The sequence below is a fragment of the Trypanosoma brucei genome (assembly GCF_000002445.2).
Source record: "Trypanosoma brucei brucei TREU927 chromosome 11 chr11_scaffold01 genomic scaffold, whole genome shotgun sequence".
NCBI classification, from domain to species: Eukaryota; Euglenozoa; class Kinetoplastea; order Trypanosomatida; family Trypanosomatidae; genus Trypanosoma; species Trypanosoma brucei.
In genome coordinates this window covers 334866-359115 of record NT_165288.1, presented here as the reverse complement: position 1 = coordinate 359115, position 24250 = coordinate 334866, and the positions used below count along the sequence as shown (strand labels likewise).

Here is a 24250-nt window from a genome sequence, read left to right as displayed (position 1 = left end):
CGTACAAGGCGACAAGGGGGGACAGATCCCACTCATCCACCACCTTCAAACCATAGACAATGAAGGTACTTACTTCATTTTCGACTTCCAGAGTGTGACCCCTTTCCTTTCCGTAGCACTTCTCTGTCTCCCAACAACTGCTCCAACGGGAACAGTACACCATATATTCGCACAGACGTTGTGCTCTCCTGTCGTGTGACCATTACACATAAACCTCTGGGGGAGGGGAAACAAATATAAACTGCGTATAATGACTACACTATTACGATAAAAAATCTCTCAACTAGATAATGGAGACCTCAACAAAGCTGTTTAAACCTTGTCCTCGTCGTCCCCATCCATCATATCTTGAAGTGCATCGAGAGTGTACCCATCTTCGTCGGCATTATCCACTGACTTCCTTACCTGCATTCCCTTCACTTCCAACCATGTTTCCATGGGTGTTACGAACAGACTACGCTTCTTGGCGTCACGGTACTTTTCGTAGAGTTCCCTACTCCGTTTCTCAATCCGTTCATTGTCAATGAGTGAATAGTGCGCTTTACTCTGTCCACTTGGTTTGCGCACCTTCAGCTCGACGGAAGGCCAGTACTCTTCACCCAGCTGAGCTTTGCGGGCATCAGCAAGAAGTTCTGATAGTTTTGTTGTGCCGAAGGTTACGTTATCCGCCTGATCCTCATATTTATCAGCGTCCAACTTAAGCACACCCATTCCAACCCGATGTTGTGCTAATATACGCAATCTACGCTCCGTCTGCATGTCAACAAACTGCACGCCGTTGCCGTCCAGACGTTGCAAGTCGCAAATCCGGCAGCGTAGCGATACGTTTCGGTTGTGCACATCTAACATGCGCTGGTACCATCCCTGCCAATCGTACCGTTTGTACTGCAAATTGTCGTACTGCTCTACGAAACCAAGTTCCGCAGGGACGTTGAACTGATGCGGTTCCAACCCAATTGGTCCAATGCGGCGTCGAGAAAGTCGCGCGATGGTCGCTGCACCAGCATGCGGAACGTACGAAAGACGAATAAAAATGTGCATCATCCACCGCAGCGCGTCAAATGGGTCTTTGAGAGTCGTCTGTATAACTCCCGCCTTCACCCAATTCGGGTGGCGCTTAGTCACAGCTTCCAACACGAGTGAAAGCAGACCGTCTTCTATGCATGGTCTCTGCACAACATTCATGTTCCGCGTTGCCGCGGCTGCCGTGTCCAACTCTGTCATATCGACACCCAGTTTCCGGAGAAGGTCACAACTCAAATCGACCCTCTCAAAGGAAGAGAGTTCTTGAGCGATGTTTTCGATCCTCTGTTTCCTTGACGCCGCTCTTTCTTCGCGAGCATCCAAAATAAGTTGCAACTGGTCTGCATACTCATCAGTAAATAGATGCTTCGACATTCCCTTAGCACCAATCGCATTCTTCACGAGTTTGACGATTGCCGACAAAACAGCTGAATTACTAAGCAAAGCAGTAGCCAGCCGCTGCCAGTTGTTCGACCAGTCAACATTTTGCATAACGGCGTCCCAATCAATGGTGATTGTGGTGCCTATACCAAAGATACCGGCAACTGCATCACGCACAACGGCGTCCGTACCACTGACGAGGGATGAAAGCAGTGTCTTGACCTCACCCTTACTTACAAAGCGGCCTACGGCGTCACCAACATCGCCTTCAGCAAGTTCTTTGTTCCTGTTCATGGCCTCGCATAGCGCAACTTCTCGAGCTGTATCATGTAAACCATTTTCCCGAAGCATATTCGAGAAAGCATTTGAAGATGAATTGTGGAGAATCTCAGCAACAGCCTTTACAACAAACCGACGCTTTACCGTAGGATGAAGGAAAATCAGAGGATATTGCTGCAGTTTTCTCACGCCGGGTCGAACGCCATCTTCCAAACCAGAGGAAAGTTCCTTTAGTTCCACCGGAACGAGGCGTCCACTTTCCCTAATGCATACGAGCGTGAGATACAGTGCTACAACTCCAGTGACATCCGGCAGACGAACAACATCTTCTCGCATAACTCCCTCCCAGGCGGCACGAATGGCATCTGTGGTGGCCCGGTCGCTGAGCAAGTTTTCCTCATTTGCCTCCACGGCTGCAAAAAAAACTTGCCATACTGAATCACCATACCCAAGGTAAGCACTGTTACTCACTACATCAATCAATCGCTTTTGAATGAAATCGTTCCGCTTGAATAGTGTTTGGCGCTTCAAGGCTTCCAGTGCCAAATTCCCTTCCTGACCACCAAGCGCTAAGGTGCTCATCTTCTCTAGTGCATCGGTGATTATGCGGTGCAACATTGACTCAAACGACCCTCGTTGAAATAAGAATTTTGTGACTGCTGCCTCAGCTTGCAGTGTCGTTTCAGACCACAAGGAAACAAGTTTCCGTCTGTCTTCCTCATCCGATGTTAGCTTTGGTATCACAACCTTCTCGAACATTGACAAAAGTGACTCCGCAGTGGGCGAAAGTGGAGACACGTCAGGGACTAACAACTTCTTTAAGAGCACCACAAGGCGCGGAAATGTATCGTTATGCCAATAGTTCATGGTTCCCCACCTTTCTGCAAGCATCTCGCACTCATCCACCGTTGGGGCATTCACCGTGTGCGACTGCAATACGGAGCTTTCGGGCGCCGCGCTCCGCTGATTGTGAAGGGTGCGGATGTAAGGGTCTCTCTCACTAGTGCCGGTACCTTCATGTGGTTTCGTCCGACTCAAATCCGCAGCAGGAGCAGCAGTAGTAACGGAACTAAGCATGGGATTATCCGAAGAATTAACTGCAGTTTGATGAGCCACAATTCCGGCGCCATGCGTTCCACAAATGATGCGGTCTTGTGCTTGAAGCTGAAGGCGGGCCCTCGTGGTCGAAAAATAATGGCCCGACCCGCGCTCACCGAAAAGTGCAGGATTCAGTGAACGGTGCCAACGCCGCATGGGAAATCAGTAGCACCAAAAAAAAAATTGCGGATGCTTTACAGTAGATATAAGAAAGCGGAGAAAGCAGCAATGAAAGTTACAGAAACGTGTCACAATATCGCCAACCATTCAAAGGGAAGAGCGAAGCGCAACAGGCAACTATGCTTCACAAAATGAAGAAGTGATTTGGAAAACCGGGAAATTTGTACCGGTTTACGTACTGGTACACAAAAGCCACCAGTGCAGTGCGGTACACCTAAAACAAAAGTTGGCTGACAAGGCAAAGAAGTCGGAAACCACCCATCTTCAGAGGGTTATTCCATCTCCATAACTGATGTTTCACCTCTAAATGGAGAGCCTTCAAATAGCTTTCACCTTGCAACAACATCAAACCGAGCAAAAAACTGCATTGAACTGTCCACTGAAGTAAAAACAACGTCACTGCTTTTAATAACACTATCCTCGCAAGTTCACGGAATGGGGTAATACGCAGCCACCCGCGGGCATTCGGAGATGACAACCCTTTGCTTTGCCTTGGCTTATAGTAAAGGTGACGGAAGTATCCGTAAGCGAACCACAACGGTCCGAACAACCACAAAAACATAGCAGCACCCACCAAACAAAAGACAAATACCGGAGGCAGGAGAACCGCACCAAAGACAATAAATGTACAGCCCTGCACCAAAACCGTTTCAAGGTCTTCCAACTTGAATTCACCGATCCGCGTGAGTATTCTCGAAATAAGTACCACATCATCCAATTCATCGTGCTCCTGAGCAACCTTTAGATTGCTATCGGGGTCGAGTTGTAACAGGAACTCGGCACCATACTCCAAAACGGGAGTAAGCAAACCACTCATCAAGTTCGCAGCCGTACACACTACAAACCTGTCCCACCCTCCATTGTAGTCAAAATGGTATTGTAACACCAAGAGCATCACCAAACTTTTCGTGATCGATATGATCATATACTTGGGGTTGTGTGAAAATACAATTTGCTGTCCTACGCGTCGGATACATTCCAACGAACCATATAGCGCCTCGTCCGCCACGGAGGCGGGAACTCTTGGTGATTCGAACCCTAAAGCATCAGAATTTAATATTCCCTGAAAGAAAACAGCGCTGTCATTATGGTCTACGCTAACATTACTATGAGTTAGTAGATGATCAGTTTCATTGTAAATATTGTCCCTCCTCGACACGCTGGTGTGCCCCTCCATATCTCGGACGATAAGTGAATGGTGAATAAGCATTTTCACACGAGTGTGTTTTTCCATAGCGGTTGTGATGCTGCTCCGCCCGAAAGACACGTAGTTGAAGAAGGCATTAACTAAAGTGCAAAGAAACCCCGATATTATCAACACATAAATGGGAGGAATGAGCACCAGTTCGGGAATGTGCATGGATGGACGTAAACATTCCATTTCCAATCCTGTACCTTTCATGTTGGGGTCGCAAACTGTTATGCTCATGAGAGTAGAAGCATTTGTCATTGTGTGACTCATTGTATTCTCAACTATTTCCTCCCATACACTAACTTCAGTGCCAAGGGGGAGGGGGGAATACAATTAAGAAAAAAAGAAAAGAAAAGAATGCAAACGCAACTGTCCGATGAGAAATGAGGGAAGTGAAAAAAACAAACAAGTACTTGCATAATAATAAACCAAAAATTTCAATGATTTGTAAGAAAGTGAGAGAAAGAACAAAGGCTCTAAAAGAGCACCAGAAGAGGGCATATCCATTCGCATATTGCGGTTAACAAGCGCATCACCAAAAGCAACAAAAAAAGAGTGTGATGTGGGTATACATACATATACATTACAGGTAGGCGTATAAACATATATATATATATATGTTAATTTATTTCGCTCCTTGCACCCTTTATCATCAACTGCGGCAGTTTCCCTCCCCCAGTAAATAACAAGAGAGGGGGAATGATCGTGACGGTAGAAGAGAAGGACTAAAGAAAAGAAGTAAAGCAAAAAAAAAAGAAAAGAAGGGAAAAGGGGGCGATGTGCATGCAAAAACGCTCCAATTCGATTAAACACACAACACGAAAAAAAAAAGAAAAGAAGAGAAGATGATAAATAGAATAGATTGCATGTATTGAGGTAATAATACAATACAAACACAAAAACATAAAGAGCTGTCGTCTCGATAAGCGAGAAGTTGGTTGAGTAAAAAGAAAAAAAAGAAGGGCGTATAACAATAAAGGAATTTTTTAAAAAGGGGGGGGAGAAAATCACACTTGTGGTGTAATATATTGAAGTAAATACGTGGGATTAGATGAGTCATCCTCACTTTTACACGAGTACACGCATCGTTTCCTTTTCTCTCTCTATTCATGCGCACCCACCAACGCATAACAAAACGATGATAACGCGCAAAAAAAAAGTATAAATTCGTGCACACAAACACGAGGGACAAATGATTACCATGCGGGTATCCATTTGCTATTTTATATCCTTTTCTTTCGTTTCTTATTTTCTCCCCTTCGTTTTTCTTTATTTCCTTCTCTCTACTGACAGCATATTAAACGCCGCTCAATGTGCCCCACTCCAACGAGCAACCGAGCACAATAAAAGCAGAAACGCAATAAAAGATGATATGGCATATCCGCTCCCGTTCATTAGCAAAAGGAACCAACAAAAGCAACAACAACTTGAATTTAAAAAAAAAAAATCACTGACGTGTACCCAAAGTTTAGGTCTTTCTTCTTTTCTTCTTTCTCACCTTTACTCCTTTAATTCTTTTCCCTTTTTTTCCCCCAAAGAGTGAGAAGAAGATAACGTGTGCGAGTTGCGTGACGGCTGCTGTTCCACAGCGTCAACAACGCAGTAAAGTATAATAGGAAATTTAAAAAATAATTTCCGGATGATGCGCCTGCAGGCGCACGCGTCTAAAATAATAAAGCACATGGGCAGCGGCAGAAGAGAGGTGATATCGAACACTTACGTCGCCAACCGCACCCAACGAATAAATTATAAGGATACCTTCCCTGCCTTCTCTTCTAGTTTGACATTCGAATACATATATTTATCCGTTTATACATGATTATATATTTGTTCATATTTATAATTAGTTATATACGTAATGTTTTTGTTCTTAATTTTCATCTTTTGACACCCAACACACACAAACACACACGTTCATTCTCCTTCCACCTTGTCCAGCGCTTTTAATGTCGTATTTGTGCTTTAGTTTTCACTTAATATTTTAAATTTCCAACCATTCCATCCACGGGGAGACGCAAGTGGAGTGAGCGAAATCAATCATGCACGCAAAAGAAAAATATAGGAAAAAAAGGGGTAGGATTTTAAAAACAGGGGGAAAAAAATATAAGCGTGTATATTTCAAAAAAAATTAAATATTTTATTCTGGTATTTCCTTCTTCCTTTTTTGTCTTCTCATAATTTCATGCACAATGTTCTCCCCTTCTTCCGTTTTTTAACTCCTCTACTGAAGCACAGTGGAAGAGAAATTTAGAAAAAAAAATTGTGTCATTCACACCTGTTCACCTCCACCACTCCTCCTCTCTCGTATGTATTTCTTTTCCCTTTTCAATCCCTTCTATTCCAGTATAACCTACACAATTAAACTGAAATATTAAAGAAATGAGCAAACGAAAAAAGAAATTTGCCACTTCCCGCTGCATAAACCACATCTTTCCTTTTTGATTTGTTTGATCGATGATGGCACACGAAGTATAAAAAGTATATCGTTTTTCGTCCTGTTGAAAGAGGTCTACACCTTGTGCACACATGAGGATTTGTATATGTTTATATATAAGAAAACACCCGCGCAAAGAGACACAAACAAAAAAAACTTTTATACGAGTACACTTCAACAAAGTGGCATATATTTACATTTATATATACGTTTATTTATTTACAATGAACACCAAGAGACGTATGCCTCTTTTTTTTTAAAAAAAAAGAAAAATCACCATTCGGCCACGCGGTTGCTTATGAAACCTTGTTAGAACCTACGGTGTTAGCTCTCTTCTGTTGCTGATTTCCGCGCTTGTTAACAAGAAATGGAGCAAGCGTGGGGAGGAACCCGCAAGGTTTCTCTCCCGAAAGTGTGCAACGTCCATCAGGCGGAAAGACATCCTGCAGATGCTGCATGACGAGAGCAGCACGCTCATTCCATCGAAGATAATTCTGTCTCAAAAATTTTTCTCGGCGCTGCAACTGAATGGCCTCAGCCCGCTTTCGGTGTTCCTCTACGTCCCGAGCAAATGCAGCGCCCGCGTCTGATTCTTGCTTCTGACGATTTTCCTGAGCCTTTTCAGCACGTCGCTTTTTTTCTTGCGCTTTCGCAATTATTTCGTCACCACGCTTTATTCTCTCGTCCAGCTGTTGACTGTATCGCTGGCGTTGCCTCTCTTGCCGCTCCTTATGTTTGTAGGCCCGTCTCTCTATTTCGTAACGTCTAGTTATCTGCTCTTCTTCGTATCGTTCCTGGTGTTGCTTTTCCTTTTCCTTCAACTCATCCATAAGGTTCTGACGCGCAGCCTCATGTGCAGTCATACCAGATCCGCAACGTTGCAGGGCATTCGCGCTTGAAGCGCCGTTACGCAAATACGGTTGCCACTGCTCCCTCATTGCCTCTTGTTGCTTTCTGTCCGCTTCGTATTGCCGTTTCGCCACGTACTTATCGTGCTCTTGAATTTCCAACTCCCTCTGCCGGCGCTGGAGCTTCTCCTGTTTCTTTTGCCTCAGCAGAGCTTCACGATTCTGGTCTTCGCGCTGTTGTGTTCTGTCCCTGTGTTCCTTTACCGCACGCGCCCGTTCCTCATAAATCCTTTCTACGGCCTTCTCCCTGCGCTGCCTTTCGGCCTCAGCCTTTGCATGTGCTGTTGTGAACAAGTTGTACGCGTTCTCTTGCACCAAACCCATTCGTGAGTCCGCTACCTCATGTTTTTGACTTAGCATATACTTACGGTCCTCTTGCAAAAGGTGGATAAACTTTTCTCTTTCCTCTAGCTTCTTGGACAACTTTTCCTGTCTCTGCTGAGCCGTTTCCACGAGCCGCTCCTGCCGTTTGTTCAGTAAATTTGTCCGCATCACTTCCACCATCAGTTGGTTGTCCTTCGCCCTCTGCTCCAATGCTCCAAGGGCCTGTTGAAGCAAGTCAATGCGCTTCGCAATGGAGGCCTCATCTTCACCTTGTGGTGGTTCCTCATTGGCCAGTAGCATGATATTCTTTATTTGTGCCATTATGGCTTCATACTCACGTTGCTCTGACGCCATACCCAAAGAATGCGCACGCCCCTGCTTCCGCCTCTGGTTAGGTTGTGTGGTCACCATTGTATCAGTGAACCTAAAGAATCCCGCCTACTCAAGTACCGCAAGCTACACCGCAATACGGCAACCGAACAGCAAAAAGCAAAATCAATCTGACCTGCCTAATGCTTAATATTAAAGGAAGGTGATCGACGAATTTAACAGAAAGGTAGAAGAGAGCTGCTATGATGCGTGTATGAGTGTGAAGGGGGTTTATGTTGATAACCACCGATCGAAGACAGAAGCAGACCTTCTCAGGCGAACATGCAAAAATAAATTAATTATTAATGTATTTGATCATTCCTCACAAAGAAAAAAGAAAAAAAAGGAAAAAAAAGGAGAGAAACCGCCACACAGGAAGCAGGAGACTCAGCGGTTTCAACGCACTCTCATCTTCCCCTCTCCTATTCTATTTAAGATCAAGAAAGAATTATATGGGCCATTTTGAAAAAAATCATAATGTCCGAGTGCGTGAAATCCTCACACACTTTTAATATCGTGAAACGCTTCAAAAGCCTCCATATTCACACTTATAACTAACAAAATGGTCCACTGCAGTACTTTACCTCCCAATCCCGATATGTTGTGTCATCGAAACTACTTTCGAACTTTCCCATCAGTTTACAATCGCAGTATGAACCCTCTATTCCCTCATTTATTTTCCCGTATCCACTCATTAACCTTCTTTTTTTTTTTTTGCCACATTATTCGCTTTATGCGGCACCTGCTATCAATGCCCGTTACATTCAATGGTCGCAGGTAAAAAAAAACGAAGGAGGAACTGATGGGAGACAAGCGACAATACATGCAATGTTGCATTCGCTCATGTAGATGCCGAAGGACACTTCTGCACAAAAAATGAGAACAAAAGAAATTCGAGGAACGAAGGCGGAAACAAATAAAATACGTAAGTGTATATATTTTTATACATTCATGTATGGATATCTTTATGGTTACTATGGCATCCCCTCCTCCGAATTCGTATACAGTGTGCGAATACAGTGTAAATTAAACCCGCGGAAAATACCGAAATCTCTATGGTAGTAATAATACTAGTAAAAATCGTACAAGAAAATGCATACAAAGCAAAAAAAGAGAGAGAAGGTAGATTGGGGATCCGAAAAAAAAAAGTTAAACGAATGGCAAAAAATAAAGATAGATTTTTTCCCCCCATCGGCCTGCGCTTCACCCGTGATGCTGCAAAACATGCTACAGCTGTACTCATCAATACAGACACACAAATACAAGTCCGTACGCACACATCAGGGTGCATCTATGGGTAAACCCATCTAAGATGAGAAATGAATTGGCAAACATATGTATTCTCCCTTATGGGCAATAAAGTCCCCACCTTTTCAACTCATCGCATCCCTCGTCAGTGGTTGAGAGTACCACACGGCTTACCGTTGCCTACTTCTGTATTCGCGCAGTTGCTGTAAAATCAGCTGCCTTCCAAGATCAGTGAGCGCTCCCTCACCACCAAAAACGCCATGCTCAGAAGCCGCATCACGAAACAGGGCTCCTGCATTTGGCCAAGGGTTGCCATCAAACGAGCGGCCGGTATAAGTTTCAGCAGCATCCTCCGAACTTTGTTCAGACGGAACTGCTGCACATGCGGCCTCTTCTTTACCCTTTGACTTTGCTGGGAAATGACTCTTTTTATCGACGGCAGAAGCGGCACGCGTAGCAACGCCCTGTTGGTCCCCTTCTGCTCTGCTTCGTCTGCTCGTGGATTTCACCCGCTGTTTGGGTGACTTCAACACGGCCGTTGTACGTATCTGGCGGTGCTTCCCACAAACGCCAGGGTGTGCACCGGCGCTATGCGCTCTGCGTTGCGGTGAAGGAAACGCTGTTGGAATCTTTAGTTTTTTAAATATATCCCTCACCAGAGGAATTGGTAGGTCTAAACTAGGGGTTTCCACGCTTTCAGTCCTTGATTTTCGAATATGCGCTCGGCGGAGCATCTCCCCCTTGGTGATCCTCACGTTTGTGTACCGACCAGAACGACATTCACGTGGTATTTTTCTGGTTGTCTGAGGTCGGAAGGTACATTCCCTCATCTCTTCCTCTTCTTTTGCACGTTGCCGTTGCAGTTCCTCCTCAGTGCGCCGTTGCTGCCGCTCCAATGCGCTTGCCTTTATGGCCGCAACTTCCTCGGGTGACATGTTGTGGCGCAAGCGGTTCAAATGATCCCTACGATTCTTGTCGGTGTTATCGACAAATCCGGTGCGGTTTCCATTTCCTGAATTAGAAGGGGGTGGTGGTAGTGATGCCAGAGCACTACTGCGTGGGTCTTCAACCACTGCTAAAGCCTTCAGACACAGAGTAACAAATCCCTTTCGGTTGAGAGCGGGAGACCTACTGTGTGTTAGTATGTGCACCAACTCATCTCCCTCTTCTGCTGAGAGAATAGAAACAGCAGCCTTCAACAGTTGTTTGATGGGGTACTTGTCAACACGACTGTCACATCCCTTGTAATCGGGTTCTTCTCTATGAATGTAATCTGCCAATGCATCGAATTTGGCGGAGATAAAGTTCTTTTCTAATTCCTTCCGCAACGAAACGCGAACACCTTTCAAATACTCGGAGCATATCTCCTTGAAATCCTCATCAAATAACTTTTCTTCACGTTCACGGCGCTGACACCGATCCTGCGACATCGTCTTTGGCGGATTCATTAACCGTTCCAACACATCCTCCGACAGTAAACCGGCATCCTGTTGTCGTGAGACAATACGCTCCGACTTGGTGCTGATAGCTGGTTTGAATGTCTCAGAACTAATAGCAGCGCTTTTCGCCCTTTGCCGATCGGCCTGTACAATGGCGCCCCGGGAAATAAGTCGCTCCACAACCTCACTCATCTTGTTCTCCGAGACTATTTTATTGGATGGGTTTTTGTACAGTATTTGCTGTTCCAAATGCTGTACCACGCGCGGGCGAAGTTCGTCGCGAAAGTATTGCTGCTCTTCATGGTGATTATAGAGCTCGCTAAAGATATGAGAGTCACGTACATGAGCCGATGATTTCAGCTTAGCTGCTTGCACAGTCAGCGGTCGAAAAGTGCAACCCTTCAACTCATCCTCAATGTGCTCCTTTTGCTTCTGTGCACGCCATTCACTCTTTCGCATAAGCTCTTCATAAATGCGGTTTTCCGGTGCAAGGTGAGAAGGGCGGTGTAATTTTTTTGCATATGGGGAGAGTTGAGGTTGGAACGTGCAATCCCGCTCAATACGCGCTCTCTCGAGAATCGATTGCCGAATTTGCTCGGCGGCAGCCCACTGCCTTTTAGCCAATTTCCCTCGAACAGCTTCCTCATACATGTCATCACACCGCCTACGCGAACGAGGAACGGCTCCTGAACTCACCATCCGTCGTTGTGGCGATGCGGCAGCAGCGGTAGAATATTCACCCAGGACCACAGAAGTGCCCATTTCGCCATCGGTTAAATTAGTATGCGGACGAGGTGGCGTTACTGTGGAGTTTAAGCGCCTTAACAGTGAGCTGTTACTTTCGTCGTCGTAACATATTGTCGAAACGGTGAGGTCATTTTCCTGATGACGTTGTGTAACCGCAAGGTCACTCTGGCGTATTTCCTTTGTGGACATGTTTGTGCTGCTGGGTGGAGGACAAGTGGCAGGTGTTACAACCCGGGAGGCACGTCCAGGGCTAATTGCGTCAAACCAACTGATGGTATTCGCCCTGGCCGGCTGCGTATTCACATTAATATCGACGAAATCCGACATAATGAGGTACCTTCTTTTTAAAAAAAATTGCAAAGGCAATATAACAACGATGAGAAAGCAAAGAAAAAAACGAGAGGGGGAAAAAACAGTGCGTAACAAGAAGACAGAAAGCGGAGGGTAAAGGTTTAATAGGGGCGCATACGAAGCCGAAACTTAACAAAACACATAAAGTGAGGGTAAAGGCACAATGTATGATAGCGACAACGGTAGTTCAACGAAGACGCAGCAGAAGATAAGTCACGTAAGATTTCAGTTTCCGTCACATTCATCCATGAAAAGCTAGCGGTAACGTCAGAAACGTGAGTTACGCTCAGTAATGAGAATAGCACATGGAAAGTGACACGGGAAGGTATTTAGAAAAGTAACGGCCAAGTTAAAATAAAGCACATCACGCCACCACAGAGCAGCAACGCGTAAGGGCTATTTGGTAGGGCATTTCGTACCGCTCCTTCGCCATTAGCGCTGCCTTGTTATTTGATGAGTTCTCGTCAACTTTCTGAGGATCTGGCTGGTCCTTGTGAAGAGATTTGGTTATGTCTTCGTTTCGGTTCCAGTTAGCCGCACGAGCCAGTTCGCATATTTTGTTAACAAAAGCTTTTTTGCCCTCATCTCTCATATCTATAACAAACTTTGCAGTTTCCGCAACCACGACAGCGTCCTCCATCATTGCAATCTCAAAAAAGGAGGGAGTCATAAACTGCGTGCATCCTGTCCCAACAAAGGCTGCATCAAACTTCTGTCTTCCCTTATCCCGCATCCGCTTTAGGAAGCGGTCCAAGTCCAAACCAATGAAATGAAACTTCACCTTAGGTAATGTGGTTTGGTGCGTAACGTCTTTGGGGGTACCTTCTGGAAGCCAATTGTAGTTAGAGGCATCATCCCACGCAAATAAGTGGTCACTCCACGGCCACCGCAACCCTGTCATGAGACCATATAACCACGCACGAATATTATGCATCGAGACAACACCATTGCCATATTTACACGTGCCATCGAAAGTTCTGGAACGAATGTGTGTATTCGCAGTTTGTGCCCCCAAGGCAAAGAACGGCCCATTCTTCACATCACCCAAGAAAACACCATCCCCTTTATTGTTAAAGTGGCAGAGCGTTTTGTTAGGAACCGAGTAAGTATACGTGAACTCACGGCGTGGGTTGATGTGTGTCGCATCGAAAGCAACACCATTGTTGCGCCATGTGCGATATTCTGTAAATTTGATTAGGTTTGTGTAGTCATTCAGATGAAAGTGGAAGTCCCAGTCAATGATATTGTCCCGGTTATCGAAACGCTCCGCCATCTCTTGCCTCAGGCGTTTGGAGCGGGTCTCTTCCACGTGAGCTACCGAGCGATCACGCGTCCAGTGCACAATCTGCTGCTCCACAAAGTCGCGTTCCTTTTCCTTCATTTCTGCAAAGGACACCAACTCAGCGAGATCTCCTCCACCCTCAGAGCGCAACGCATTGAGTAGCTGTTGGGCGACATTTCGCACCTGCGCAGCCGTTGTGTCACGTGTCATGGCATTACCAAAAACATCAAGGAACATTAGCACCCTCTCTTCAAGCTCATCGAGAGAAAAAGTACTGTCTAACAGCCACTTGAGGAAAAATAGGTGACGAGCATGCACGCGCAGATTGGGCTCATAAAAATAGAAGTGCCACGTAGGATCAACTGACTCCCCCGATGATGTGAGTGATCCCTTCACCCGTAAACTGGAAAGGGTGCGGAAAACATGGCGTATATCACATGCTCCGCAAAGAAGCACACGCACGTCACCGGGCTCATCAGATCCATTTCTTTCCTTATCTTCCACTGAGCGCTGTTTGATAGTCGCAATCATCGACTCAATATCCTTTTCTTCTTTGGTAAGGCAACTTGATTCTTGGCTGGACTTTTTGTCATCGGATACAGTTGGATTCACCACTTCTGAGGTGCCCTCAGGCCCCTTTCCAAGAGTTTGTTCCCTCTTCCTTGTATTCAAAAATTCGGTAAAATCTATCGCTGGAGACCATCCCCATGCCAACTCGGTGCCAATCCCATTAATAAACTGTTGCTTCTCATCCAAAAGGTATTTGTTGCTCATGGAGTCAGTTATTTCCACTTACTGTACTAAAACTTATCATTATAGAAGAAAAACCAGAGAAGAGCTACGGTGGTCAAAAGAAAAAAAGATGAGGGGAAGGGGAATGGGAAGTGCTCAACTTACGCACTTGCTGACGACAAAAAAAAAAGGAACATATATAACGGTAATAATAATAATAATAATATTTTAAACCGATGCAATGAATTCGCGTGAAAACTATTAAGGGGACTTTTGATCACACCCAACTCCCCCAATAAGCCAAACCCAGATGACCACGTAACGTCAAGGGAATTTCGTGGGTAAGGACATTCATGACTTTTTAAAAAAAACGTATATATATATAGAGAGAGAGAGAAGACACCGATGCCGCATCCAGATAGTTGGCAGCTATTCCAGAAATGCACAAAAGTTTGTAAAATCACTGCGCAAAACCATCAGTGCGAACATTTCAAGTCAACTTCACGCCTCTGCTTCCCACGAAAGAAGATACATGGCAGGAATCGAAGGGGAATAAGCCAAAAGATTGTCGAGCTTCCCCGGAACGTATGCTACGTTAAGAGTTTCTACAGTCTTTCCGTGTTCTATCACCACAATAGAGCTCTCATCGACAGGACGAAATTCCTTGGTTGTACCAACAGTAGTAGACCCGCGCCACCTCATTTCAATATTGTAAAGTATAATGGTACCACTTCTATCAGTTAGAAAGACGGTCAACATAGGCTCCGGTTGCGCCGGAGTATTCACAACCCTCAAGCAACCGCCAAACATCGGTCGAGGAGTGTAAATGGTGCAGTGGAGTGTTAGTACAAGCGGTTCCGCTGAGTTATTTGTAAAACAGGTACTCAGCACCAGCGCCCACTGCCCGCGGGTAAGAACCAAGATTTCCTTCGTTGTCCCACTGTCATCTATAGGCAGCAACCGGGTTGGAATGTCATCCCTCAAGGCGGCATGAATTGTCGTCAACGCTCGCGGATGTCCCACTCGCTGGATTTTTTCTTCGGAGAAGCTCCAGAAGCAAAGAACGCCGTCATTCCCAGCCGACACGACGTGGTAATCCTCGCTAGATTCCGAACAAATCCCACACAAGGACAACACATACTTGGAATGATGTGCATCACCGATACGCTGAAGCGAAACCCCACTAAGAATGTTAAGGAGCTGCACGCTGCCATCGTATGATCCCGAAACAAGGTGCGTCCGGTGCCCAAAAAGCTCAGGCGCCCTTGACCCAGTAAAAACAACAGACGTTACGCCCCCACTGTGGACTTGTGTGAAACGGCGCACCAACTTCCTAGTCTCTGTGTTATAAATCTTCACCCAACCATCCCGATACCCAACCGCAACCCATGCAACGCCGCCGTCCGCTCCTGCGTCCACGGTTACACTCAAAACCTCATCGGTGTGTTTGACAGAACCTTCCACAGGACCCGCAGATTCAGCATCAAGAATATTAACTACACCGTCAGTCGTGCCAACAACGAGGGCAGTAAACTTCCTTTGTTCCCCTCCACTCCTGGACAGAGGTGTGACGATGCAAGCGGATGGTCTTCCGCCCCCAGGTAGCGTTTGGCTTTTGAGTTTCTTTGGGCAGCAAAGCGGATAGCGCAAAAAGGTGGTAGGAGCACAAACTGCTGAGGCATCACCAACGCTTACAGCATCATTCCCTTTCGCCATGGTCGATTGCTGTGAAGGGGGCCCACCAATACGTCCATCATTACTGAACATCCGGCATAACGCTGCGGGGAGAGCACCATCGTATGGTTCTTCATTCCAAGTGATAGCTTCCTGTAAGGTTTTCAACAATGCCTCACGCTTCTCCATAAGATGGCGAGGAACCACTTCAGTTCCTCCAGTTCCTACGTCGTTAATGTTTTCGTTTTTGAAAGAAGCGAGCATTCGCTCCAACCGAGCGTATCGGGCGCCGGAAGAGCGCTTCATGTTGGCAAACACCGGCGAAGATGTAAACAAAGCACGCGCCGCATGAACAAACCCTCCCAACGCCAGCAGCTCCTCAAATATGAGCTCATAGAGAGCAAAAACAATCTCCTCAGGGAGTAACAAAGTATCCACATAATTGTGGAGTACAACGTCCCATTTGCCTCCTAGAACTGCGCGCTCCAGTGACTTCGGGTTCACACACGGTGTGTCTTTGCTTGCTTCATCAATCTCAACAACATCAATGGTATTATACGGCACACGGGACTCGCTCTGCAGGGCGAGAAGTGAGTTTTTGTACCCATGTGCCTTTAAAAATGAGTAAATACACTGCACCACCGTGTGATGGGGTATCACACTGTCTCCCATGAAGGGTGATGGATTACTGCCCTTCTGTTTGATCTCACTATCTGTTCTTTAGTGATACAAACCTAGCAGTTCTTCAATATTGGTACATATTTGATATTGTAAATGGAGCAAATAGCAAAGTTGATCACGAAGCGGAGTGAAAGTAGCGGACAGCAGTGCAAGAGTAGAACGCAATATGGTAATGACTATTCAGACATCAACAAAACAACATAATAATCTAAGTGACGCAACACAACCAACTGCAACTTAATCAATTAAACACGCACAAACGTATACATGTAATGTATAGGCTCTCTCGCAATAACCTCGCTTAATAATTGTTGTGTCTGCTTCCATTTTTTAAAAAAAAAAACCTCAAAGTAATTTGTCGTATCAACGAACTGACTTTTCAAAAAACAAAAAAAACCGAAACAACTGCGGTAGAGAAGTAACAGCAGCATCCACCAAGAAAAAAAAAGACAAAAATCATGGAGTCCTTACTCCAGCTCCACACACTCACCAAAAATAATAAAATTTCGGATAGGATATCACAAAATCAGTCAACCTTCGGATCCCCCCCCCCGGTGCGACGTGAGGCAATCATCATCGCCAGCTGGTTAAGCGCAAGAGCCTCCCTTTCTGCCTGAATCATGAGTAATTGTTCCTTCCGAAGGCGTGCACTTGCCACCTTTGCACTAATGCGTTGCTGAGCCATGCGCCGCCCTTCCACCATGGCTTGACTGTACAATTCAGCTTCACGTCCAGAAGCCTCCAGTTCCGACGGTGGCGGATTCATAACCACACACCCGTCACTGTCCAACACTAATCGGTTGTCTTTAAGGTACTGATTGCGGCGAAGCACGGGCATCAGGTCCTTAGCCAGTTGCCTTGCAAGTCTCTCCTCTTCACGCTGCCGTGTTATCGGATTGAGAAGCGCTTCCATTTCAGCAGCATTTGCAGCAGACCTGACCTGAGCGCACCTTCTATCGAGACGCAGTTGGGTATTTTGACGCAAACAGTCTCCCCCTCCTTGCCGTTGCGCGGGGCGGTGTGCGCATTGAAGTTTCTCCCTATGCGCGCGTTGCTCCATACGTTGAAGATATTGCTGCATCGCGGTTTGTGCTGCGTGGTTGATGGTGCCGTTGTCGACATTTACATATCCGCCTTCAGGACTCCAGTCATTTGCGTTTCGGCGCGGCATGACCGGCGTTTCACTGCGGTTCTCCACATTAGCGTCTCTTAGCCTCTTCCCAGCGGATCGCTCCATTGCCTCTCGGAGAAATGCCGGCGGTGGGACACTAATTTTCCTCGCTGTAGTTGTGCAAGGTGAAGGAGCAGGCGCACAAACATTAGAACTGGGCGAGGAGCTACTGCCGTTATATTCTGTTGGGTTACAACTGCGATCCTTTCCGACGTTGGGTGGCGGACATGTTGAAGTTTCCCCTTCCCCGAACATCGCACGACACTCGGAACAAAAGAACTCAGATGGCCTGTCGGACATCCCAACACAATCCAAATGAACGGTATAGTCACATTGGGAGCGGTCGCAAAAAATCATACGAATGGCGTTGTCGCCTTCACCGCAAACGCCACATCGCACCGAACCGCGTGGCAGTGCCAGGGCTTCACCGCCCTCACCCTCACTTTCCGAATCACTTAATTCCCATAGTTTGTAGTTTCGCTTTCGAACCTTCTTTACTTCATTTTTACCTTTGGTATTTGACACCGTAATGGTTGTAAATCTTGCCTTGCAATGAGGGCAGACATTTGTGCTTTCCGCCCACTTCTTAATACAATATGCACAAAATATGTGTCCACAACTATTCAGTTTTCCACGTGGGTTACACTGAGGATGAATCGAAGTGAAACATATACCACAATTGTCTCCCTCAATTGAGGTGCTCATGCAACAAATATGACTCACTATACTTGCTTGTTTTCTTTATATTTTGTTAGTTTAATGAAGTGTTAGAAGGACATGTTTGATGGGAAAAAAAGGGAAACCAAGAGATGACCAGAATATTACAATGAAAGCTTTTTTTAAAAAAATCATTCAACTAATTACAGAGGCGACCATAGCTTTCACAAGCCTTAAAAGCAATTACACACGATATAAACCGGCCGAGAAAAGTGTTAACGAAGAAACCGCTGACATATATATATTTTCGCTTTAGCATTTCAGGGAGGGAATAACCGCAACCTTGATCGGCATTTCATATCAAGAAGAAACATACCCCTGCACATGGCGAGTGGTGATCAATCATTTTCATACTCCAAACAGCGAAAGAAGAAAAGGGTGATAAGGGGTGGAGGAAGAAACAAATGAAACGGAAATAAAAAGAGAAATGAAGAATATGCCAATAACACTTCAGCAACTATTAAACAAAACGAAAACGAAGCAAGAGACGTGGGAGATTTAAAAAACATTTTCAATAGATTTACAAAACGAGGTACCCCACGATACCTCAGAGACATTACCACAGGTGAAGTGCATAAATAATCAAAAACACCACCTCCACTAACAACTTAATAACTAATAGCATTGTGTTGTTTCCCCAGTCGCGAACACCGGCTATGCGTACAGACCGTGTGTACTGATTTTCACTCTCTTTGCGTTATTTTTCTTATTTTGAGTACACAACTCATGCCCCATCCCCTCATACAAAAGCGGTTACTGAAGTTGGTTCCCCATTCCCTCAATCAATGACCCTCACCCCGCACTAATTATGTGTATGATCCGCGCCAAGAAAGCCGCTACGAAGAAACCTCCAAGAATACAAAGAAAGAAAAAAAAACAACGACGGCGAAAAATTAAAAAATTAAGAAATGATTTACGCGACTCAGGTGATTTCATTACGTCTGAGCCTTTGGAAATTCTACGGGATGTTGATTCCTCTCATATCTATTCGACTACAATGGTTGATTGCAAAACACGCACAAAAATACGCATTGTTAAATCGTAACGCCTCACCAAATGATCGAGACCCCGGAGATTTTATTCAATCAAAACTGATTACCACATCTTCACCGATAAATTAATCATGATATAAAACAAAGCAACAGCAAAGCAACGAACGTGTTGGGGGTGGAAGGAGGGGAAGGAGCTAGTCACCTTGCAGAAAAGGATGTTGAAGAATTGTAGGAATAGTGGGACGGCTTTTTGGATTGACTTGCAAAAGAAATGCAACAAACTGTACTGCCTCCTTATCGAATGTCGGCAATCGCTCATGGAGAGGCGCCACCTTATATATTTTCGTTGCCTTGTCATATCCTGGCATCATTGCTACGCCAGCCCATGTCTCTTCCGTCGGTGTTCCCACAGTGTAGAAGATCCTATCTAACTGGTCCCGGTTGGACTCACCTCTAAAAACAGGACAACCAACAATCATCTCCAACACAATGCAACCAACCGACCACACATCTGCGGCTGGCGTGTAGTGCCGCTCCCCAAGCAAAATCTCTGGTGCACGATACCACAACGTCATTACTTCTTTCGTATACGTCAACAATGTCATCTCATAAGTACGCGCAAGCCCAAAGTCCGCCAGTTTCAAAATGTACGAATCCTCGCCGTCATTCCTCGTTGACTTCTTTACCCCGAGAAGCACATTTGCAGGTTTAAGGTCCCTGTGAATGATTCGATTCTGGTGGCACCTCCACAAGGCGTGAAGCATTTGACAGGTAAAATTTTTCACGAGTCTCAAAGGTACAACAGAGCTACTGGCAGTAGCGGGTGGTTGCGGATAGTTGCGGCGAATAAAAGACCTCAGATCTTCGTTAAGCAACTCAAACACCAAATAAACACGACGCTTGGAGCACAGAACATCGAGCAGTCGCACCACATTTGGATTGTCACTCATTTCGTGCAGCAGCGTCACTTCTCGAAGTGTTGTTGCAGGAACGCCTTCCTTCAGCTTGTCACTTCTTAGTTTCTTTATCGCAAACTCGGCCCCGCTCGCAACCCCACGTGCACGGAAGACAACACCATAAGTTCCCTCTCCGATAATCGCTACGGGCTCATACGCGCCGCGCAAAACATCCGCATCGACATCGTCTAGTTTGCTACTTAATGTATCAGACATGATATCCAACCCGTTTCAGTTTCCCGCCACCCCTTACGCCTAAAGTAACGTACTGAACCCCTCCGCCTTGATTCTCTTATAATTACTTGCGTATCAATATATATATATATATATATTAGAGAAAATGTATCTACGCACGTTGTACGCATATAAACATTTTTTTTAAAAAATCGATTACAAAAGGGAATAATCAGATGAAATAGGGGGAAAAGCGAAGTTTTTGTTGTTTTTTAGTTTAGACTGGAAAGAACCGCAAGCAATGAACATGCAAATAATCATCTGGCGCCGATGCCACTGACACTGTGAGGAGACAGATAACGGGAGAAGTGATGAGATGAGATGGGAGCCAACAGGATCTCATATGGAAAAATAAAGAGGAATGATGGAGAGTACTTTTCTTTTCTTTCTCTTTTTTCATTTTAAATTTTCTTTATTCGTTTTGTGTATGCGTGTTCGCTCTGCTTCCTTCTAGCGTAATAAAGGAAATCTGAGCGTATGGGAGAAGGGAGGAGTGGGCACTGAATAACTACTACAAACACGCAAAATGCACACATACACACAAAACAACAAAAAAGTGAAACTGGAACTAAAACAACTAAAGTAATAAAGAAAGTAACAGAAGGCAAAATCAAAATAAATAGAACGTAGACGGAAATCAAAATAGTAATAATAACACTAGCAAAAGTTATTATCATTATTATTATCATTGTTTAATAATAATAATAATAATACCATTACGACTGTTGTAACGTGTAACAGTCTCGCTCAGTCTCGCAAACTTCAGCACACTATACAAAAAAGAAACTTGGGAAGAGGAAGATGGGGGAAAAGTTAAAAGAAGAAAGCGGGAAGCAAAATGAAAAGAGGTAATAGAGATAAAAGTAACGAAAAGTGGGATTATACGACCGAATACGAAAATAAAACGAAAAAAGGTTCTTCTTTTTTAAAAAAAAAAAATCCCCCTTCTCCCATTTCTGTTTCTCTTGTGTCCACACAATAAGCACATAAGGTGTTGTGCCGGAGATAACAAAGACGACAACCACACAACTAATAATTCTCGTGAACGCTCCCGCATCTTATTGACATAAATATGCTAAAGCGAAAAATACAAAAACAAAAAAACATTGAAAAATATAGTACAGATAACAGTAACCACAATTAAAGAAAGCTCATTAATATTATATTTTTCATTCTTCTCTTTTTTTAGAAGGAGAGGGAAAAGTCGTAGGTGAAGAAAACATGGGACACGGGGATTGTAACACGATTATACATTATTTAGAACAATAAGGTACAACGGAATTATTGAAGCTGGAAAAAAAGAATATAAAATGAATGAACGAAAAGTAAAATGATAACGAAAAAGACATAAATGCACACTTTATTATCATTTCATTTATTTCCTTCTTTTGTACCCACATGCAACCACAATAGTCCTCTTAAAATATATAAAAAAAAAAGGCGAACGTTCATCAAGAAATCGGAAAAATACGATTCCTCCACCCTCTTCTTACTCGCAGAACAAAGTACACCCTTCTTCGATTTGTTCAATATGTTATGTTTTTTTCTTTCCGGTTTTTTCTCGTTGTATTCACGGTTCTGTCGTTAGTGGTGCCACTATCACAACAGTGCGCTGCTGAGCGTCTCGGTTGACGGAGGCAGCAAGTACCATCCCCTCGTGCTCACATAATGACAGGGAACAAACGCCGGATTTCATTAGTTCCGTATTTATGCGTACAGCGGAATAACTTGGTTCCTGTTCCCAAGCATCTGGTGATGCATCCTCATGCGTGTTTACCCATCGCTCAAACGGTAGTAGAGGGCGGTTACTCACGCTATTACTTCGAGATGCGGAGGACAATGTGGATTGGTTGGATGGGGCCGAGGACTGACTGTCGGAAGCGTCCCCTTCATACCACAGTAATTGCAGCACGTTCAATGGATCACTTTCTGGTGAATTGTCGCTAACAATACTTTTCTCACGCTTAGCATCGACTGCAGGGACTGAGGCAGCAGTAAATACGGGCATATTAGTTTGACAAGACAGCAGCGGTTCCTCATCTGACACAATATGCCACTGTCCAAACGCATCCCCTTCACAAACCGCGTGTGCTAGACTATACTGGCATATACCCACAAGTGCGGGACTATTCGATCTGTTCCTGTGCGGTAGTGCACCACTGTTCGCGAACGAGCCATCCAAAGAAGCACCACCTTCAGCAGCTTGGCTGTCTGCATTGGCATTGCTTGACACAGCACCAACATTTAACGGCTCACAAGCTCCTAAGCGAACGCTGCACGGACGTCGAACCGGAGACGATGTCACAATGCTAATAAGGTAGAATACATGAAGCTTTTTGTGGTGCACAACAAGTTGGGGACGCAAAATGTTAGCAGAGAGACCCTCGCCTGTTGCCCAAGTAGGAACCGGTAGGGACGTTGTCGTTGGTGGATTAAAGAGACTCGACAAGAAGCGACCGGACAACACCGTGAAGTCCTGCATACAAATTCCTCTACTATCAATGTAGGGTTCACTACTTCCGGTTGGTTGGGGTCTAACCAGTGCGATATAACGGCACCCCCACCACTGCGGAGAGCAAAGCATTTCGTAACCCTTCTCTGTAATATCTCTTTCACTTGCTATTCCGGGGGTTCGAGCATTCTTATCTAAGGTAATCATACACCCCGCAAAGTCTGACCGTCTTGGTTTCTTCGCATAAGTGTTGGAAAACCGTGACGCGAAAATGACGACGCTGAAAGAATCCATTTCCGGTTCATTCACAATACAAAACTGCGAGTGTTTGAGTGTATCGTTCGTTTTTATCAGTAAGCGGTCAAAGCTGAAGAAGGCTAGGGAGGGACTATACGCATTAAGCGTTTTTCGCGCTCGTCTTGGGTAAGAATCTGTGCTGGAAGCAGGGGGAGTTGAAGGGACCATTATTTGTGGTTGTAGCGACGGGCGCTCCACAGAGGATCCCCTTGCAGTTCGCAGGGCAGAATTTACATCTCCCACCTTTGCCTCAATAAAACCTGCAGTCACGAAGGGACGAGAGGCAGCACGCATCCGCTTCCCCCACGTGGTAAGTTCCTGGGCAACAGGTGGAGCGTTGCTAACTACCTCCATTCCATGCGTTTCCTCATAGTGAATCATGTCGAATACGAGCATCTGATCACTTGCAGGGCGAACGATTTGGTACAGACTGTATCCCTGTCGCCATCGCATGCGTGCAAAACAACCCGTGATAACACTGTGGTAGGCACCCCTATGGGACGGCCGAAGTAGTAACTCCAACTGGTCACGGCGAAGGCAAATACGGTCTATTTGCGGTGTAGCATCCAGGAGCAACTGATTTGCTACTAATGTACGTCTTACGGGTGTTCCTTCCGCAATAGCTGTGCTGGCGGTTGAACACAACCACTCGTCATCTTCAGTCAACGACAAGGCTGCATCGTTACATAACCAATGCCCTGTGCTCGTTACACTTGTCTCAAAATGACTGGTGTTAGTATTCGCCTTTGAATTGTTATCACTACAGGTGGTTGATGTGCCGACGTTGACAGTCACAATATCGGTACCACTGTTGATCTTGTCCACTACTTGTGACTGGAAGTCGGAAACGGATATTGAAGTCACACACGTGTTGAGTAAGCTGCTGAGCTCCTTCGTGAGCTCATCTAAACTCTCAGCGTCAACAAGAAGTTGCTCTTGCACGTTTTTATCCGTTATTGCCTTCACCCAAAACTTCATTGCACACACGCTGTTAGTTCCGTAACGTTGATCTAAAATAAATAAAGATACCGCTAAACGAAAAACAAGGAGAGTGCCGGCAGCGTGGTGAGCCTCCTCCCAGTTACTCTT

General features: G+C 45.2%; 9 protein-coding genes across 9 annotated transcripts, besides 10 other annotated features; all 9 read right to left on the bottom strand.

Annotated features, from left to right (window-relative positions):
• Positions 1-312: 312 nt before the first annotated feature.
• Tb11.47.0024 (hypothetical protein, conserved) lies at positions 313-2937 on the bottom strand (the record flags this gene model as incomplete). The annotated part of the gene is made up of 1 exon (XM_823123.1): positions 313-2937. One exon carries the CDS (start codon positions 2935-2937, stop codon positions 313-315), a length of 2625 nt encoding a protein of 874 aa, XP_828216.1.
• Positions 2938-3175: 238 nt separating this feature from the next.
• On the bottom strand, positions 3176-4423 carry Tb11.47.0025 (hypothetical protein, conserved; the record flags this gene model as incomplete). The annotated part of the gene is made up of 1 exon (XM_823122.1): positions 3176-4423. One exon carries the CDS (start codon positions 4421-4423, stop codon positions 3176-3178), a length of 1248 nt encoding a protein of 415 aa, XP_828215.1.
• A 297-nt stretch (positions 4424-4720) lies between these two features.
• Positions 4721-4774: a microsatellite.
• A 106-nt stretch (positions 4775-4880) lies between these two features.
• Positions 4881-4924: a sequence feature (T-rich).
• A 461-nt stretch (positions 4925-5385) lies between these two features.
• Positions 5386-5438: a sequence feature (GA-rich).
• Positions 5439-6265: 827 nt separating this feature from the next.
• Positions 6266-6295: a sequence feature (AT_rich).
• A 588-nt stretch (positions 6296-6883) lies between these two features.
• Positions 6884-8230, bottom strand: Tb11.47.0026 (hypothetical protein, conserved; the record flags this gene model as incomplete). The annotated part of the gene is made up of 1 exon (XM_823121.1): positions 6884-8230. One exon carries the CDS (start codon positions 8228-8230, stop codon positions 6884-6886), a length of 1347 nt encoding a protein of 448 aa, XP_828214.1.
• A 244-nt stretch (positions 8231-8474) lies between these two features.
• Positions 8475-8495: a sequence feature (AT_rich).
• Positions 8496-8514: 19 nt separating this feature from the next.
• Positions 8515-8552: a sequence feature (T-rich).
• A 1054-nt stretch (positions 8553-9606) lies between these two features.
• Tb11.47.0027 (hypothetical protein, conserved) lies at positions 9607-11949 on the bottom strand (the record flags this gene model as incomplete). Its single annotated transcript, XM_823120.1, has 1 exon — positions 9607-11949. One exon carries the CDS (start codon positions 11947-11949, stop codon positions 9607-9609), a length of 2343 nt encoding a protein of 780 aa, XP_828213.1.
• Positions 11950-12337: 388 nt separating this feature from the next.
• Tb11.47.0028 (hypothetical protein, conserved) lies at positions 12338-14029 on the bottom strand (the record flags this gene model as incomplete). Its single annotated transcript, XM_823119.1, has 1 exon — positions 12338-14029. One exon carries the CDS (start codon positions 14027-14029, stop codon positions 12338-12340), a length of 1692 nt encoding a protein of 563 aa, XP_828212.1.
• Positions 14030-14193: 164 nt separating this feature from the next.
• Positions 14194-14213: a microsatellite.
• A 275-nt stretch (positions 14214-14488) lies between these two features.
• On the bottom strand, positions 14489-16333 carry Tb11.47.0029 (hypothetical protein, conserved; the record flags this gene model as incomplete). The annotated part of the gene is made up of 1 exon (XM_823118.1): positions 14489-16333. One exon carries the CDS (start codon positions 16331-16333, stop codon positions 14489-14491), a length of 1845 nt encoding a protein of 614 aa, XP_828211.1.
• Positions 16334-16868: 535 nt separating this feature from the next.
• On the bottom strand, positions 16869-18218 carry Tb11.47.0030 (hypothetical protein, conserved; the record flags this gene model as incomplete). Its single annotated transcript, XM_823117.1, has 1 exon — positions 16869-18218. The coding sequence occupies one exon, from the start codon at positions 18216-18218 to the stop codon at positions 16869-16871; it is 1350 nt and encodes a 449-aa protein (XP_828210.1).
• A 1198-nt stretch (positions 18219-19416) lies between these two features.
• Tb11.47.0031 (cell-division control protein 2 homolog 6, putative) lies at positions 19417-20394 on the bottom strand (the record flags this gene model as incomplete). The annotated part of the gene is made up of 1 exon (XM_823116.1): positions 19417-20394. One exon carries the CDS (start codon positions 20392-20394, stop codon positions 19417-19419), a length of 978 nt encoding a protein of 325 aa, XP_828209.1.
• A 96-nt stretch (positions 20395-20490) lies between these two features.
• Positions 20491-20510: a microsatellite.
• A 595-nt stretch (positions 20511-21105) lies between these two features.
• Positions 21106-21125: a microsatellite.
• Positions 21126-21830: 705 nt separating this feature from the next.
• Positions 21831-21851: a sequence feature (AT_rich).
• Positions 21852-21982: 131 nt separating this feature from the next.
• Tb11.47.0032 (hypothetical protein, conserved) lies at positions 21983-24139 on the bottom strand (the record flags this gene model as incomplete). The annotated part of the gene is made up of 1 exon (XM_823115.1): positions 21983-24139. One exon carries the CDS (start codon positions 24137-24139, stop codon positions 21983-21985), a length of 2157 nt encoding a protein of 718 aa, XP_828208.1.
• Positions 24140-24250: the final 111 nt, after the last annotated feature.